General features: G+C 55.5%; 1 protein-coding gene across 3 annotated transcripts in view; it reads left to right on the plus strand.

Moving 5' to 3' along the window:
* The window catches only part of CUL9 (cullin 9), a 40,755-nt gene that overhangs the window by 18,782 nt on the left and 6,336 nt on the right, over window positions 1-15,637 (plus strand). For all 3 annotated transcript variants that reach the window (XM_054061713.1, XM_054061711.1, XM_054061712.1), the window contains exons 13-41: window positions 71-302; window positions 489-594; window positions 878-1,105; window positions 1,263-1,353; window positions 1,439-1,610; window positions 1,805-1,910; window positions 2,251-2,346; window positions 2,420-2,595; window positions 2,890-3,023; window positions 3,103-3,279; window positions 3,549-3,664; window positions 4,366-4,548; window positions 4,894-5,051; window positions 5,390-5,600; window positions 5,699-5,864; window positions 6,014-6,159; window positions 6,334-6,451; window positions 6,918-7,120; window positions 7,203-7,462; window positions 7,540-7,903; window positions 8,192-8,332; window positions 10,648-10,812; window positions 10,891-11,054; window positions 11,930-12,023; window positions 12,619-12,693; window positions 13,168-13,278; window positions 14,588-14,705; window positions 15,077-15,210; window positions 15,400-15,491. In XM_054061713.1, coding sequence (XP_053917688.1) covers window positions 71-302; window positions 489-594; window positions 878-1,105; window positions 1,263-1,353; window positions 1,439-1,610; window positions 1,805-1,910; window positions 2,251-2,346; window positions 2,420-2,595; window positions 2,890-3,023; window positions 3,103-3,279; window positions 3,549-3,664; window positions 4,366-4,548; window positions 4,894-5,051; window positions 5,390-5,600; window positions 5,699-5,864; window positions 6,014-6,159; window positions 6,334-6,451; window positions 6,918-7,120; window positions 7,203-7,462; window positions 7,540-7,903; window positions 8,192-8,332; window positions 10,648-10,812; window positions 10,891-11,054; window positions 11,930-12,023; window positions 12,619-12,693; window positions 13,168-13,278; window positions 14,588-14,705; window positions 15,077-15,210; window positions 15,400-15,491 — 4,537 coding nt within the window. The remainder of the gene's footprint in view (window positions 1-70; window positions 303-488; window positions 595-877; window positions 1,106-1,262; window positions 1,354-1,438; window positions 1,611-1,804; window positions 1,911-2,250; window positions 2,347-2,419; window positions 2,596-2,889; window positions 3,024-3,102; window positions 3,280-3,548; window positions 3,665-4,365; window positions 4,549-4,893; window positions 5,052-5,389; window positions 5,601-5,698; window positions 5,865-6,013; window positions 6,160-6,333; window positions 6,452-6,917; window positions 7,121-7,202; window positions 7,463-7,539; window positions 7,904-8,191; window positions 8,333-10,647; window positions 10,813-10,890; window positions 11,055-11,929; window positions 12,024-12,618; window positions 12,694-13,167; window positions 13,279-14,587; window positions 14,706-15,076; window positions 15,211-15,399; window positions 15,492-15,637) is intronic.

A 15,637-nucleotide genomic window follows, 5' to 3' on the forward strand; every position in this document is an offset into this window, starting at 1 on the left:
AGCCACCTCACCTGCCAGGGCAGAGCACTCCGCTGGTGCCACTGGCACTGTACTGTCCTTGTCATGGCAGGCAGAGAGGCCCCGCTGGATCTGAGGGAACTGCAGGTGCTTCTGGGCAGTCTGGAGGATGACACCTTGTCCAAAGACATGGTGGTGGCCCTGGAGCGGCAGCTCTGTGGAGAAGGCCCAGTCCCTTCTGGCGAGGCGGCCTGTCTGCTGCAGGACCAGAAGTGTTTCCGGCTGCTGCTGCGCAGCTTGGAGCTGCTGGGGGCGGAGAAGGCCATGAGCCTGAGCATCCTCAGGTGCGTCTGGGGGGATTTGGTGGGGACTGGGGCCTCTGGGTGAGTCCTGGTGGGATGGTTGTTTCCCAGGGGCACCTATGTGGATGCTGACTGGGGTGTCCTGGGCCATGTGGGGACAGAGCAGCACGTGCCTCTGGCACCGCTGTCTGTGTGCCCTGGTCTGAGTGGGCCCACTCTGTTCCTCAGGATCCTGAACAAGTTCCTGGACAGTTACCAGGAGGACGTGCTGCCCTGGCACGAGTGTGTGGAGCCCTGTTTGTCCTCCTTGAGCGCCCACAGCAGCGACCGGGAGGTGAGGGGACCCCAGTAGTCCTGGTGGGCAGAGGCAGCTTTGCTGGCTGTGCCATGCATCATCTGGGCCTGGGGCTGGGGAAGCAGGATCCCTGCCTGTAGCAGCCCAGCGTGCCGGGAGAGGTGGGGAGTGAGCATTGTGGCTGGCGCACCCTGCATTGTGCCTAGCCAGGCTCTTGTGGACACTGCTGTGGTGCTTTTGTGGAGGGGATGGAATGCGGCCGCGCTGCGCTGCTGGTGGGTTCCCAGCACTGGCCTGGCCGCTGACGGCTGCTGCTCTGCAGGTGGTGCAGGAGGTGGTTGGCTTCCTACACCGCCTGGGCACTAGCAGCAAGGACTGTGCGGTGGGGATGTGCCGTGTGGGTGCCTGCGAGGCTCTGTCCAAAACCCTGGAGAAGCACAGCACGGCCCCATCACTGGCACCAGCCTTGCTCGACCTGGTGACTGACTGTGAGAAGTTTGCCAGCCTCCACAAGAAGCTGACGACAGGCATCTTGGCCGGCTGCATCCAGGTGGGCCTGGGAATGCGCGCTGGGGCTCTGGCTGTTGGGGCCGTGCGGCTGCCCCAGCAGTGAGGGGCAGCCTCTGCTCTCTGCCCACCGCAGCCCTGCAGTGGGCGAGGGGAAAAGGTCTGGGGAACCGTGGTCAGAGCCTCACCCCGTCCCGTAGCTGGTCCTGGGGCAGATCGAGGAGCATCGCCGGAGCCACCGGCCCATCAGCATCCCCTTCTTTGATGTCTTTCTGCGCAGCCTGTGCCGAGGTGAGTGCAGGGAGCGGGAGCTGGAGCCCTGTGCCTGGCATGTGGGTGGCCAGGCTGCTGGAGGCTCCATGTGCTCTGCCCACAGGCTCCAGCGTGGAGGTGAAGGAGGACAAGTGTTGGGAGAAGGTGCAGGTCTCCTCCAACCCGCACCGGGCCAGCAAGCTCACAGACAGGAACCCGAAGACCTACTGGGAGTCGAACGGCAGCACCGGCTCCCACTTCATCACTGTCCACATGCAGCGTGGTGTGGTGGTCAGGTGGGGCTGTGCCAGGAGGGCTGGGGGGGGCCTTGGGGCCAGCGGCCGTGTGGGGAGGAGGAGCTTTGGGGTCAATGTGAGCCCTTCCCCTGTGGTCCGCGTCCTGGGGGTTGCTGGACGTGGGCAGCAGCGCGTGGGGCTGACAGGGGCCGGGGCAGGGACTGCTGGGTAGCACAGACTTTGCTGCGCTGCAGGGAGATGAGCATGCTGGTGGCCAGTGAGGACTCCAGCTACATGCCAGCCCGCGTCGTGGTGTTGGGGGGGGACAGCCCGGCCACCATCAGAACGGAGCTCAACGCAGTGAGTCCAACACAGGCTGCTTAGGCCACGAGGCCCTCGGGAGTGCTGGGCTGGTGCTTGCTGTGCCCTGAGAAGGTCTTGCACTGGTGTGGGGCCCCAGGAGGTGCCCTGAGGAAGGTGGGAATGGAGACTTAGGCGTGGGCAGCACTGCAGCCCAGTCTGCATCGGGCTGGGGTGCTGGGGCTGTGAGCCAGGAGTGAGGCCCTGGCAGGGTTGCCCTGTGGCTGCTTAGGGACTGTGGGGGGCACAGGGGCCGTGGCTTTAATGGGGGTGGCCAGGGAAGAAGCTGGGTGTCTGTGCTCACTGTGTGGTGTGCTGAGAGTTCGCTGTCTGCCTGCAGGTGACCGTCCTGCCCTCAGACAGCAGAGTGATCCTGCTGGAGAACATGACCCGCTTCTGGCCCGTCATCCAGATCCGAGTGAAGCGGTGCCAGCAGGTAGGGGAGCAGGGCTGGCAGTGAGGGGTGTTGGGATCGTGCCTGAGGCGCTGAGGGTCACACTCTCCCGTAGGGCGGCATCGACACACGTGTGCGTGGCATCGAGGTGCTGGGTCCCAAGCCCACTTTCTGGCCCATCTTCAAGGAGCAGCTGTGCCGGCGAACGTTCCTCTCCTGCACTGCTCGGGCTCATGCCTGGTGCCAGGAGATCTGCCGGGATCGGAGGCGACTACTGCAGCTCTTTGACAGGTGAGTTGTGTCCTGGCTGCACCGTTGCATCCCTGATGTCTGAGGGCCTGGGGATACGACGCCTCCGCAGAGGCTGGTGTGTCCTACCCCAGTTTGGTGGGAGCCCCAAGACCCAGAGTGAGCAGGGCCTGGAGGCAGCGAGGGGCCCTGGCTGCTGGGGGTGAGTGGGGCTGCTGAGCCACCGTGCGTGGCAAGGGGCAGGGCGGGGACCGCCCGCTGCGCTCTTCCCAGTGGAGTCACCTGGCTGTTGGCAGGAGCCCGGCTGCACTGTGCACTGCCCGGTTGCTGTTGCAGGCTGAACCGGGCGCTGCGGCACGAGCAGGTCTTCGCCGACAGCTTCCTTCCTGACGAGGAGGCAGCGCGGGCCTTGGGCAGGACGTGCTGGGAGGCTCTGGTGAACCCCTTGGTGCAGAGCATCACCAGTCCAGGTACTGCGCGCTCTCCCAGGCCCATTGGTTCTGTGCCGCAGGCTGAGGCACCCCACTCTGAGTCTCCTTGGCCTCGCAGATGCCCTTGGTGTGAGCCCCCTGACCTGGCTGCTGAGCGAGTACCTGGGGAGCGTGGAGCCACCCGGCCACATGGTGAGCCACAGTGCCGTCTTTGGTTCCCGTGTGCGGCGCCTGACCCAGCTCCTGGTGCACATGGACCCCAGCGTCCCCGAGATGGAGGAGGCGAGAGGGGCCGGTGAGCGAGGGGCTGCCTTGCCATGGGGTTGGGAGGGCAGTGGGCCAGAGCACCAGGCTGTGGCCCTAGGGATCCGCTGGGAGCTCTGGGGAGGGCCCTGCGGCACAGGAGGCTCTCGAGGCAAGGCAGGCTCTGTGCCCCTGCGGTGGCTGTGCCTCCCTGGCATCTCTGCTGCTGTGAGCCCTCCAGGGAGAGGGGGAGGCTACTGGCACTCAGCATGCGGAGCCTGCCCATGGAGCCACGCTGAGCCCAGGGCTGTCCTTTGGCAGGTGAGAAGGAGGGGAAGAACAAGGAGGTGCCGGCCAAGGCTGCAAAGGCGTCAGTGGAGAAGGCGAGCAGCTTGCGGGGCATCTCGCAGTGCTGGCGTGGTGTGGTGCAGCAGCAGGTAGGGCTTGGGGGCAGCCGTGGGGGCTGGAGAGGGTGTGTGGGGCCCCACACTGGGTGGGTGGAGGGGGGAGCGGGACCTGGGAGTGTGGGGAGGGCACAGGGCTGTACCTGGGCTCTGTGGGGCCAGGAGGGCTTTGGGGCCAGGTGGCAGGGCTCAGGTGTGTGCCTGTGCTTGGAGCCAGGCTGCAGGCCGGGAGGCAGGTAGAGTGTTGGGTACTTATTTCCTGCTGGGCCACTGCTGCTGTTGCTGCTGTGCTCCTGTCCTGCCCCAGAGCCCCTGCCCAGGCCTCAGGGCAGCGCAAGCTCTTGGTAGCCCACGGCAGCACCAAGGCCTCTGTCTGTTCTCTGACCAGGACCCAGCAGTTGGTGTTGGCAGAGCAAGGCTGGGGCTGCAGATGTTTTTAAGCTGAAAGGGAGGAGGTTTATATCATATCTTAGGAAGAAATGTTTCCCTATGAGGGTGGTGAGGCACTGGCATAAGTCTTCCAGAGAAGTGGTGGCTGCCCCATCCCTGGAAGTGTTCAAGGCCAGGTTGGATGAGGCTGTGAGGAACCTGATCCAGTGAGAGGTGTACCTGCCCCTGGCAGGGGGTTGGAACTGGATGGGTTTTAAGGTCCCTTCCAGTCCAAACCAGTCTATGATTAAATATACCGGAGTGTATCCCACTGCAGGGCTCACCTGTAATACTGTCCCCCACAGGTGCAGCGGTTCCTGGAGGTGGCAGGGCGGGCACCAGACCTTGTGGAGCGATACTGTGAGCTCTACCAGCGCCTGCGTGGCGCCACGGAGGAGCTTTTTGGGCAACGGGCTGCTTTTGTGCTGGCGCTGGGCCAGGGCTTCGCGGGGGCTCTGCTGCAGCTCCCCTTCCTCACCACCCTGCACGTGAGTCAATGGAGAGTGACACTGGCCCCAGGCACAGGCTGGAGAGGCTTCCCTGGCCCACAGCCATGGGGCAAGGTCCGGGTGAGCCATGTCCTGGCCCACACTGAGCCAGGGAGCCGTGCCCTGTAGCGGCCCTGGACACCGGTGCCCAGCTGCAGGTGCACAGTGCTTGTCACAGTGTGGCCGCAGCCCAGACGCGCTCTAGCCTGATGCTGGTGCCTAGGCAGCCTCATCCCCTGCCCGAGAGCCCCAAGGTTTTCCAGCTGCTCCCGCCAGGCCCATTCCCTATCTGGGCCCTGCAGCCAAGCCGGGGACCCCCTCACAGCTAGCCCTGTCCCTCTGCAGGTGAGTGAGCAGTTTGCCCGCTACCTCGATGGGCAGATCCAGGAGCTCCACAAGGCTGTGGGCAGCGCAGGGCCGCCACGGCGGCTGCAGCAGATCCTGGAGCCCTTCGTCATCTTCAGTGGGCTGGAGCTCACCCACACCTTCGAGCACTTCTACCGGTGAGGGGTGCCGGGTCTCTGCGGGCCTGGAGGTGCAGTGCAGTGTGTGCGGTGCAGTGGGGGAGACGCAGGCGGCACTGAGGCTGGGGCTGAGCCAGGGCTGAGCCGGGGCTGGTGGCAGGGGTGTTCTGAGCTCTGGCGTGTGGAGGGAAAGGCTGGTGGGGCCCGTGGTGCTCCTAGTCTGCGGAGGCAATTCTCTGCTGACGACAAGGAGGGGACGTGGGGACTGCCAGGCCTGTGCACCTTGAGGTGAGGTGAGTGCTGTGTCCGTGTCTGTCTCCTGGTGGGTGGCCACGGGGCTTGGGCCAGTCCCTGACCAGACGCTGATGGCTGTGCAGGCACTACCTGGGGGACCGGCTCCTGGCACAGGGCTCGTCTTGGCTGGAAGGAGCTGTCATGGAGCAGATTGGGCTGTGCTTTCCCAGCCGCTTCCCCCAAGAGATGCTGAGCAACTTGGCCGAGTCAGAGGAGCTCCAGCAGCAGTTCTACCTCTTCCAGCTGCAGGAGCAGGACAGGCGACTGCTGGAGCTGGACACAGGCCTGGACAAGGTGAGCGTGCTGGTGGAGTGGGGAAGCTGGTGGTTGCCCATGCTCCTCACAGGGATTCTAGGGCCTGTCCTGAGCTGCTCTCGTGTCCGTGTGCTCAGGCACTGGGGTCGGCCTCGTTGGCGGATATGCCAGAGGTGAAGGTGCTGGCCTTGTCCCCACGCTGTTGGCCCGTTTCCCCGTTCTGCTACATGGATGAACCTGGGAGGTTTTTCCCGGACGCCCTGACCTCCCCCCTGGATGAGTTTGCCAACTTCTGCAGGCACAGTGAGTGTCATGACAGTGGGGGTGGGGGGTCTCACCAGACCCGGTCTCTCCGCAGCAGCTCATCCAGAAGCAGCGGGAGAGCTCAGGGGAGAGCTGGGAGTGGTGAGCAGGGCTGGCCCCATCCCGTGTGCTGACACCATCTCTGGCAGGGCAGCGCCAGCTGGGCTGGGAGTGCACAAAGCCCCGGCGGTTGCAGTGGACATGGCTGGGCCACGCAGAACTGCAGTTCGGAGACTGCATCCTGCACGTGTCCACGCTGCAGATGTACATCCTGCTGTGCTTCAACAGCACCCAGGTAGGAGCAGGGCCGTGGTGGGTGAGGGAGGTGGTGGATGCTGGAGCGCAGCACAACTGTGTCCTCCCTTTTGGCGGGGTTTCTGGCAGTGGCTGGGGCACGGCGCACCTTGTTCAGCCGGGCCTGCGGCTGGGGGTGTCTCGGCTGGCCATTCCCTCCTGTGCTGCTCTGCAGGAGGTGGCCGTGGAGGCCCTGCTGCAGGCTACAGGGCTCCCAGCTGATCTGGTACACCATGCGCTGGCGCCGCTGACCCACAGCGAGGGTGTCCTGCTGCAGAGCTGTGCGCCGGGAGGTGAGCGTGGGGTTGGGGCACCCAGGGAAGCGCTGGGCTGAGCCCCGAGTGGCTGCGGGGTTTGGGCGCGTGAGCTTCTAGGGGAGGCAGGTGGGCTGGGGCGAGTCTGTGGGTGCTCGGGGTCTGGGTCCATGTGTGGGGCTGGGGCCAGGCACGGGTTGTGGGTCAGCATGGGTGGTGGGGTCTTGGGTTTGTGTGGGGCTTGGATTGAGGCTGGGCATGGGGCTGGGCATGGGACATGGGTCATTGTGGGTGTCGGGGTCTCTGGACTGTGTGTGGGGTTAGGGCTCGGGGCCAGGGACCGTGCATGTGACTGTTGCTTGGGGCCATGTGTGGTGGAGAGGTATGGGGCAGAGCTCCGTGAAGGTGGCAGCGGGAGGCCCAGGGTTGGGTCCAACAGCCACACGTGTCCGGGGGCTCCTTCAGGACCCAGCTCCGGGCTTGGCTGACCCTGGGCCGGGTGTAGCTCCAGGTGTGCTGCGGCTGAACCAGGCAGCCCTGGCCCGTGCCTCTGGCCGCCACCTGAGGCTGCTGCCCCGGCAGAGGTACCTGCGGGTGGAGAGGGCTGAGGCCAGTGCCCTGGAGAGGAAGAGGAACATCCTCTGCTGCCTCATCACCCGCATCCTGAAGGTGGAGAAGCAGCTGCACATTGACAACCTGGTGTTCAGGGTATGGAGGGCTTGAGGGGCAACGAGGGGCTGCTCGGGTGCTGCGCCGCACTGCAGCGTGGGGCTCCTTTGCTCCTTTATAGGTGATCGACGCCTGTCAGAAGGGTGAGCTGGGGCCAGGGCTGCGGTTCCTGAGCTTCTGCTGCCACAGCGTGGATGTGCTGTCCTGCATCCTGCACCTGCTGAACCAGGGCTACCTCCAGCGCCAGGAGGAGAGGCCTCACGTTTTGGAATATGTCTCTGCCGAACCCACACCACCTGTTGGGGGCCAGGCACAGATGGTTTTTCAGAGCAGGCTACCAGAGGCAACTCCGGATGAGGACAGCGTAGACTGCCTGTATCGGTAGGGATGCATGTCACCAGGTGTGGAGGGATGTGCATCTCTGCTGTGTATGGACATGACATCTTTCTCCATGTCAGGTTGAATCCTGGCATAGGCAGGTCGGAGGAGTTTCTCATGGCAATGCTGCAGGTGCCAATGGGGCACACACTTAGTCCAGAGGAGGCGAAGCTGCTCATGAACCAGACGGTACGGCAGGTCCAGGATACTCTGAGCGTCCCAAACGATGTTGCTCGGCACCTCCTCATGCACTGCAGGTGGAATGTGGATTTCCTGATCCAATGCTACATGGAGAACTGTGAAACCCTGCTCATCTCCTCGGGACTGCAAGTACAGGATTCCCAGCCTCCCCCGAGTCCAGGAACCCACTGCCCAGTCTGCGTGAACCAGCTGTGTCCCACTGAGAAGCCACCCACTCTCTGCTGCATGCACTACTGCTGCAAGGTGAAGGTCCTGCGATCGTTGACACCTGTAACTTGGTAGGGAATTGCTTCTTCCTAGTTGGAGCAGCTGTTCTTTATCTGAAGCTGTTACGAGGTGATTTTCACAGAGCTCGTACATTCTCTTTGCTCAGCTCCTTTGTTTGTTGTGATCCTTCAGCTCCTGATTACTCTGATCCCACTTATCGACAGTTTGTGGTGGTTTAGTGCACCTGCTGCTGGGTGGACTGGGCTTCCTGGGTTTCATGATCCAGGTAGTTTAGCTCTGATCTCTTCTCTTCTGCCTTCACAGCCCTGTTGGAGTGAGTATCTCACGACTCGCATTGAACAGAACATGATTGTCAACTGCACCTGCCCCATATCTGAATGCCGTGCACAGCCAACTGCGGCTTTCATTTGTTCCATCGTTTCCTCTGAGGAGATTATAGCCAAGGTGAGGTAGGAGAGGTGGTTACTGGGTGTCCAAGCTCTGTTTCACTTTGATCAGCACTAGCAGATAATCTTGCTGCTGCTTTTCGCTTTCCTAAGACTGATTGCATAATTGAGACAGACCAGATTTCTGCCCAGTGGTATCTGTTGTCTTTGATTATGGTCAATATCATGGCATAACGTGACATCTAAACTTATCTCCAGCAAACAGCATTTCAGGTGCATACTTAGTTGAGGACCAGCTAGCTGAGAGCTATGGTAGCAGCTCATGACAAGTATCCTTTGTTGGTGTGCTGGAAGCAATTGTAAAATCTAGGGTAAATGAAGAGAACATTTGAGCAATTTCATTTTATCACTACACCAATGACCCCGATGTCCTTTCTCTTCCATCAGTCTCTGGGTTTGAGCACCTCAGGCTTTTGTGAAGATGACACATCATACTTTATCTTCAGTCTAATTAAGTCTTTGTGAGTTCTACTGATTTCTTTAAGCCAGGCTTCCTGCACTCTACTTGCCTTAGTCCTCAGTCAGCAGGGGCAGTAGGAGTGGCTTGTTCTGAGGCAGAAGCTAGTTTGCTCCCTATTCTTTCAGCTTTTAGTTATTACTTAAAGTTGAATTTCCTCCTCACCTAATTGGAGAGCTGTGGCTGTCGCATGGCAGACTGTTAATTGCCGGATAGAACAAGTGTCTGTTCTGTTCTCAACTGCTCTGTTGTTTGAAAGGTCTCCACCAGCACTTCCTTCTCCAAAAATAGTTTCTTCCTTTCCCAGCTTGTTACTGTCATAATGATCCCGTGTAAACAGTCATAAGGAGAAATGAACAGTAGTCATAAAGAGTGCTCTATCCTATAATTTTTCTTTCAGCTTGCAAACTGTCAAGGCTACAGAAAAGCATTTCCTTTGATGTATCTTGTTTTCTATAAGTGCTTGGAGAGTTAGTGCATCGATCTGGGCAGTTAGTTCTTACTGGCTTTGCAAATACTGCAGTCACACCTATCTGAGAGAGCAGAATTTAATATCCTGTTGCTGTGGCTGTTTTATAAAAAAATATGTTATTGCAGGCCAACATAAACTGCAGCCAGTTGTAGCAAGTTGCTCTGATGCTCTGACTGAAGTGTTATCTGTTTCCCTTTTTGCTCAGTAAGTGGTGTGGCTGGAGTGTTAGTGCCTCGTGCAGAATTACATATACAATCATAGAATAATATGGGTTGCAGTAATCTGTGGAAATCTCTGATCCAGCCCTGCAGTTGAAATAGTGAGATTATTGTGCAGTGATCTAACACTGAAGGTAAATCATACTGCTTCAGGTTCAGTCTTCTCTTCATGTTATTTCTAGGTAGCTCTAGGCAGTGGTGAAGTCCCCCTCTGCTACATTCTCTCCACACTGAGCAAACTCAGCTCTCTCAACCTCCCCTCATACATGCTGTGCTCCAGCCGCTGACTCTCAGTGGCCCATGGATGACATTTGCTCTGGTCTCTTAGTGTCTGTCTTGTACTTGGAAACCCAAACTGTTCCCGGTATCCAGTTGTGTCATCAGTGCCAATCCCTTCCTTTCCCTGCTGGCTGTGCTCCTGCTAATACAATAATAATTGAGTTTAAACATCTCATGCTCATGTTTTTACAAAACATAAGCCCTGTCATGGTTCTGAAAGACATTTTCTCTTGACCTTGTTTCCCTCAAGTTCCTTGAAAGTCTGTTCTTCAGAGGTAGTCTTCCATTCTGCCTCCAGGGATTTTTTGCTGAGCATCATGCAGAGGGTTGTTTTAGCCTGGAGAAGAGAAGGTGGAGGGATGGATTTTACCAATGTGTAAATACACAGCTGGGGTTAAGAAGACAGGTTCTTCTTTATGATATCCAGTGAAAGGATAAGAGGCAGTGGACACTAATTTTAAAGTGCAAGGATTTCCATCTAAACATAAGAGAACTTTCTTTTTTTAACAGTAAGGGTAATGGGACTTAGGAACAGACTTAGATTGGGTAGAGAGGCTTGTAGTCTCTATCCTTAGATATACTCAGACCCCAACTGGACATAATCCTGAGCAACCCTGCTTTGAACTGGAGAGCTTGGACAATGTTTTATCTCCAGAAGTGCCTCCCAACCTCAGCTATTCTGTGATTATGTATGAAACAGCCTCCAGATAAAACATGAAGGGTGAGGAACTGACGTGAAGCAAATGAAAGAGTAAACTAACTTAGTGCCGTTTTGTTGTGAGCAGTTATTCAGTCAGCTGTAGAGCCCAGAAGCACCAGACCCCAGCTGTAAGACCTAAACATGCCGCTTCTCTGCCTTAAATCTCCTTCCTGGCTTCTTATTGCAGTATGAAAAAGCCCTCCTCAGAGGCTACGTTGAGTGTTGCTCCAACCTGACATGGTGTACCAACCCTCAGGGCTGTGATCAGATCCTCCTTAAGGATGGCCTTGGTTACGGGGCAGCCTGTTCCAAGTGCTCATGGATATCCTGCTTCAACTGCAGCTTCCCAGAGGTGAGGCTAAGCTGCATCACTGGCTTGGGTTTGGTGTACATGATTCTGCTTCTGCGTGGTTGACTCTCTCTCTTTCAGGCCCATTATCCTGCCAGCTGCAGCCACATGTCTCAATGGGTGGATGATGATGGGTACTATGAGGGAATGACGAGTGAAGCCCAAAGCAAACATCTGGCCAAGCTCATTTCAAAGCACTGCCCGAGCTGCCAGGCGCAGATAGAGAAAAATGAGGGGTGCCTGCAGTGAGTATCCATTTTTGTTTGCTACTGGAGACTGGAAAGGGCAAAGACATATGGTTGGGTCCATTATGCTTTTTTTGTTTTGCCTGTGGAGTAAGAGTTATCGCAATTTATAGTTTTAGAAGAGTGAGCGTTTGCTTTCAATTAGTAGGAAAAGCAAGATGCTCCCTGATGTTCGGAGTTAAATCCATTGATAGCTCTGTAGTAGATCTGAAACTAATTTTGCAGCACCTTCTTATTCTGCTCTCAGAATCTGCTATAGACCTACAGAGGTGTGAGTTAGTGGCATGGATATCTCAGCACCATTTGTTCTTTCATGGTCACCTATTCCTGTAACTTCAAGCAATTTTAACTGCCTGTTCTGAATTGGCTTGCATCTCTGGCAGCTTTTTTCCGTGGTAGGGGAGTTACCTCCAGCTTTGAGCTAGAGCTTAAGTGTTGGTGTTTGTTTCTTTCTTGCACTGGCACAGCCCTTGGTGCCCAGCTGTGGTTTGTCTCCACTTGCTGTGTGTGGCCCTGGGGCTGTGCAGTGCCTTTCTGCACTGTGGAGCACTGGATTACCGAGGGAAGAGGTAAGGGGCTCATGCGGATCTTGCTTCAAACTGTGGAATGCTTAGTTCACATTTCAGCTACTTGGTAAGTTGGTACTGTGAGGTCGTGCTGCCAGTTTACCCATCTCATTTTTGGAGACGCAATGACTGGTTTTAAGCTTCCAGCAAAGCCCTTAAAAAATACGTACGGGGAAGTGCTTAGCCCTGAGTAAATGGGAGTGGCTGGTTTGGCACACTGCAGCCCTGTGATGTAGGGGACCACTAGGAGGAGCTGTCTGCAAGTGGCTGTTGGGACTGAGTGATTCCCATTGTTCTTTTACCATGCAGCATGACGTGTGCGAAGTGTAATCACGGCTTCTGCTGGCGTTGCCTCAAGCCCTGGAGGCCGACTCACAAGGATTATTACAACTGTTCTGCTATGGTGAGTGGTTTGCTGTATCCCAGTGGTTCATGCATGTGTTCAGATGTGCCTGGAGAGGGTGAGGAGCTCCCCTTGTGCCTTTACTCTGGACTTATAGAATCATAGAATCACAGAATGGTTTGGGTTGTAAGGGACCTTAAAGCTCATCCATTTCCAACCCCCTTCCATGGGCAGGGACACATTCCACTGCGTCTGGCTGCTCAAAGCCTCATCCAGTCTGGCCTTGAACACCTCCAGGGATGGGGCAGCCACAACTTCTCTGGGCAACCTGTGCCAGTGCCTCGCTACCCTCACAGGAAAACATTTCTTCTTAATAGCTAACCTAAATCTTCCCTCATCTGGCTTAAAACTGTTCCCACTCAATCTATCCCTGCCCTCCCTGATAAAGAGCCCCTCCCTAGCTTTCCTGTAGCCCCTTTCAGTACTGGAAGGCCACTACAAGGATTCCCCGAAGCCTTCTCTTCTCTAGGCTGACTTGGTGTGCTTACCAGTACTATTGAGATCATTGTCTCAGACTGTATGTGTGGGAGCCATTTCCAGGCAGCCCTGGTACTGGAGGAAAATTGCTGCAGGTTACTTCTCCCTTTCTTTTCAGGTGAGTAAAGCAGCTTGGCAGGAGAAGCGTTTTCAGGATTACAATGAAAGATGCACCTTTCACCACCGTGCAAGGGTAAGGCCTTCTCCTTCTTTTGCAGATATTGACTCTACCTTAGCTCTGGTGAGCAGGGCAGTTTCTGTTATGTCTCAGCTTATTTCACATGAAGTGAGAACCAGGCTCCGGGTTGGGGTGGGGATGCCTGGTCAGTTCACCCTTGCTCTTACGTAAGGGGTGGTTCTTGGCCTGCTTGCTTCTACCAACTCCATTGTAGAAAATGAACACCTCACTTGTGGTGTTCACATGCTCAGTACGTGGAAAAAGTGGCGACTGAAACTGAACTCTGTCTAGAGCTGAGATACTGTAAAAGGCTGAAGTAATGGAATAGTAGAGATGCCATAGTTGGATGCAGTAAATGCTCTCCTGCTGCTTGCATCTTCTGGGATGGCACTTCAGGATGCTTCGCAGTTATCTGTTAGGATGATACTATTTCTTCGATCTTGTGGAGCTTGACATTGACTTTTTTTTCCCCGCTTGTCATTATTGCAGGAATTTGCCGTGAGTCTGAGAAACAGGGTTTCTTCCATCAGTGAGATGCCAAAAATCAGGACTTTGACCTTTGTTCTTGATGCCTGCAAAGTACTTGAGCAGGCGCGGAAGGTAAGGCTGGATAACAGGTTTGCTGAGGCTTAGGCCTAAATCTATTGGTGTGTTTTATACCTTTCTTAAAGGGATGAGATGCCAGCCTTGCTCTGCTCCAGACAAGGGGAGACAGAAAAAGCTTGAGGGGAGCAATAGACTCTGGACATGGGATGAGTTCATGTCTGCCTTTCCCTGCTGTCACTCTGAGCTTGGGCTTTGTCTTGCAGTGTTCCTCACAGTCCAGTCATAGGATGTGGAGCTTAGCTCAAGTTGACACCACAAAATCAGCACAAGGATCTGTATTTAGGATTTTTATATACTGGATTTACTCCATTCCAGTTTGCCCCAGTGGTGGTTACCTTTTGAAAGCTCTCCTGATGCTGTATGGCAGTTGAGCACCAAGAGGGACTACCTATGTTATGATTTTCCTTTCTTAATTTCATGAGCCATAGGTGTTTCAGGAGCACTCAGTTACCTCCTGCATGCCCTGATAACCACTTTATGGAGGATTTGCAGTGCAACCACTGGACGTAGGCCTGCAATGTCTTCTATCCCTTGAAATATTGTATGGAGGTGGGAATTGTCTTTGCAATATATACCTTATTTGTGCAGGCAGACTTGATTTTGAGAGAGGCGTGTGGAACAAGGGTGTCCAAGCGTGTTTTTTCTTTTCAGGATGGTAGCCTGTGTTTGCCAGTGTGCATATCACTGTTGCTCACTGCTGCTGGCTTTTCTGGCCCATTTCTTCAAAGGGAAATGGTGGTCTTCTTTCCTGACAGGTTCCTAGATGGACTTTAGTGGTCATTCATTCATTCATAATAGGAGCTTGTCACTTGTTGAGATGCTTTTGTTGTGGGCTATTGCTGTAGTAAGCACTGTGCCTGCTTCAGTGAGACCTTGCAGCAGCCTTCCAGTACTTAAAGGGGGCTACAGGAAAGCTGGGGAGAGGCTATTTATCAGGGAGTGCAGGGATGGGAAGAGGAGGAACGATCTTAAGCTGAAAGAGGGGAGATTTAGGTTAGCTATTAGGAAGAGTTTTCATGTGAGGATGGTGAGACACAGATTGCCCAGAGGAGTGATGGCTGCCCCTTCCCTGGAGATGAACGTTCAAGACTAGGTTGGCTGAGACTTTGAGCAATCTGATGCAGTGGAAGGTATCCCTGCCCATGGCGGGGTGTGTGTGTGTGGAACTGGGTGGACTTTAAGGTCTCTTCCAACCCAAACCATTCTGTGATTCTATGAAGTCTGGAAGGGTTTGATGCTGCTCTCTTCTTACCCTCTCTGATGTTGAAGTGGGGTGCTTACAGCCTGATCTATACTGCTTCAGGTGCTGGCCTACTCCTGTGTGTACAGCTACTATAACCAGGACACTGAGAGCATGGATATTGTGGAACAGCAGACTGAGAGCCTAGAGCTGCACACTAATGCTCTGCAGATCATTTTGGGTAAGTCCTGCAGCCTCTCTAAAGTAGAGACTAGCATTCCCAGCTGTCTGGTTCGGTGGGTGGCAGCTCTGTAGTGGGGCAATAGCGTGCACACCAGCACCCAGCTGGTCTCGCTTAGTTCTCCCAACCCATTTTTGCTTTCTTGATGTCATAGAATCATAGAATGTCATTGCTGGGAGGTCTGCTAAAGTAGTTTGGCTGCCAGTGGAGGTGGATGCTGTAAGGAGCAACATGTCTCCTTCTGAAAGAGGAATGAATGTATATGCAGGGAAGACTGAAGTAGCTGTGACTGGCTTCATAATCAGAGCCAAGGGACTTGGTCTCTGCTTAGATGTGGGAAGCAGTGTGACTTTGTTGGCCTTGAATTGCAGAGGAAACCCTGCTGCAGTACCAGGACCTGGCCTCTTCCCTTCAGCTTCTGAAAGCAGAGCATTTCAGTGCTGGTTTGGAGTTGGTACACCAGATCAAGGAGCGTCTCTTTGCCATTCTCTGGCACTCCACACAGGTGAAGTCCACGTTAATGGCTTGTCTTGCTCTGGTCTAGTTTGGTCTTGGGCAAATCTAGAAGGGGCTTGGATCAGTTGAGGGGATAAACTCTCAGTTCTGTGTGTATGCAGGGAAGGGATTTGCAGCACAAGATACACCCCAAATCAGATAGTCTCTCTCTCTTCTGGCTGTTCTTCTGTGCTAGCAGGATTTCCGTGTTGGGCTGCAGACTTTGGCAGATCCTGGTCAGAGAAAAGCGAAATCCTCAAATGTGCCGACTGCAGCTACTGCTTGTACAGAGTGAGTTTTCTTAGCAGGGTAACAAGGAAAGGTGGGTAAGTGCAGACAAAAATGTCGGCGACCAAGATTTTCGCTTGTGCTCGCTGACATGCGAAAGAGTTAGTAACAGATACTGGTCTGGGGATGCGGAGGTGATGATATTAGGG

Source organism: Cuculus canorus, chromosome 3, assembly GCF_017976375.1.
Source record: "Cuculus canorus isolate bCucCan1 chromosome 3, bCucCan1.pri, whole genome shotgun sequence".
NCBI lineage: Eukaryota > Metazoa > Chordata > Aves > Cuculiformes > Cuculidae > Cuculus > Cuculus canorus.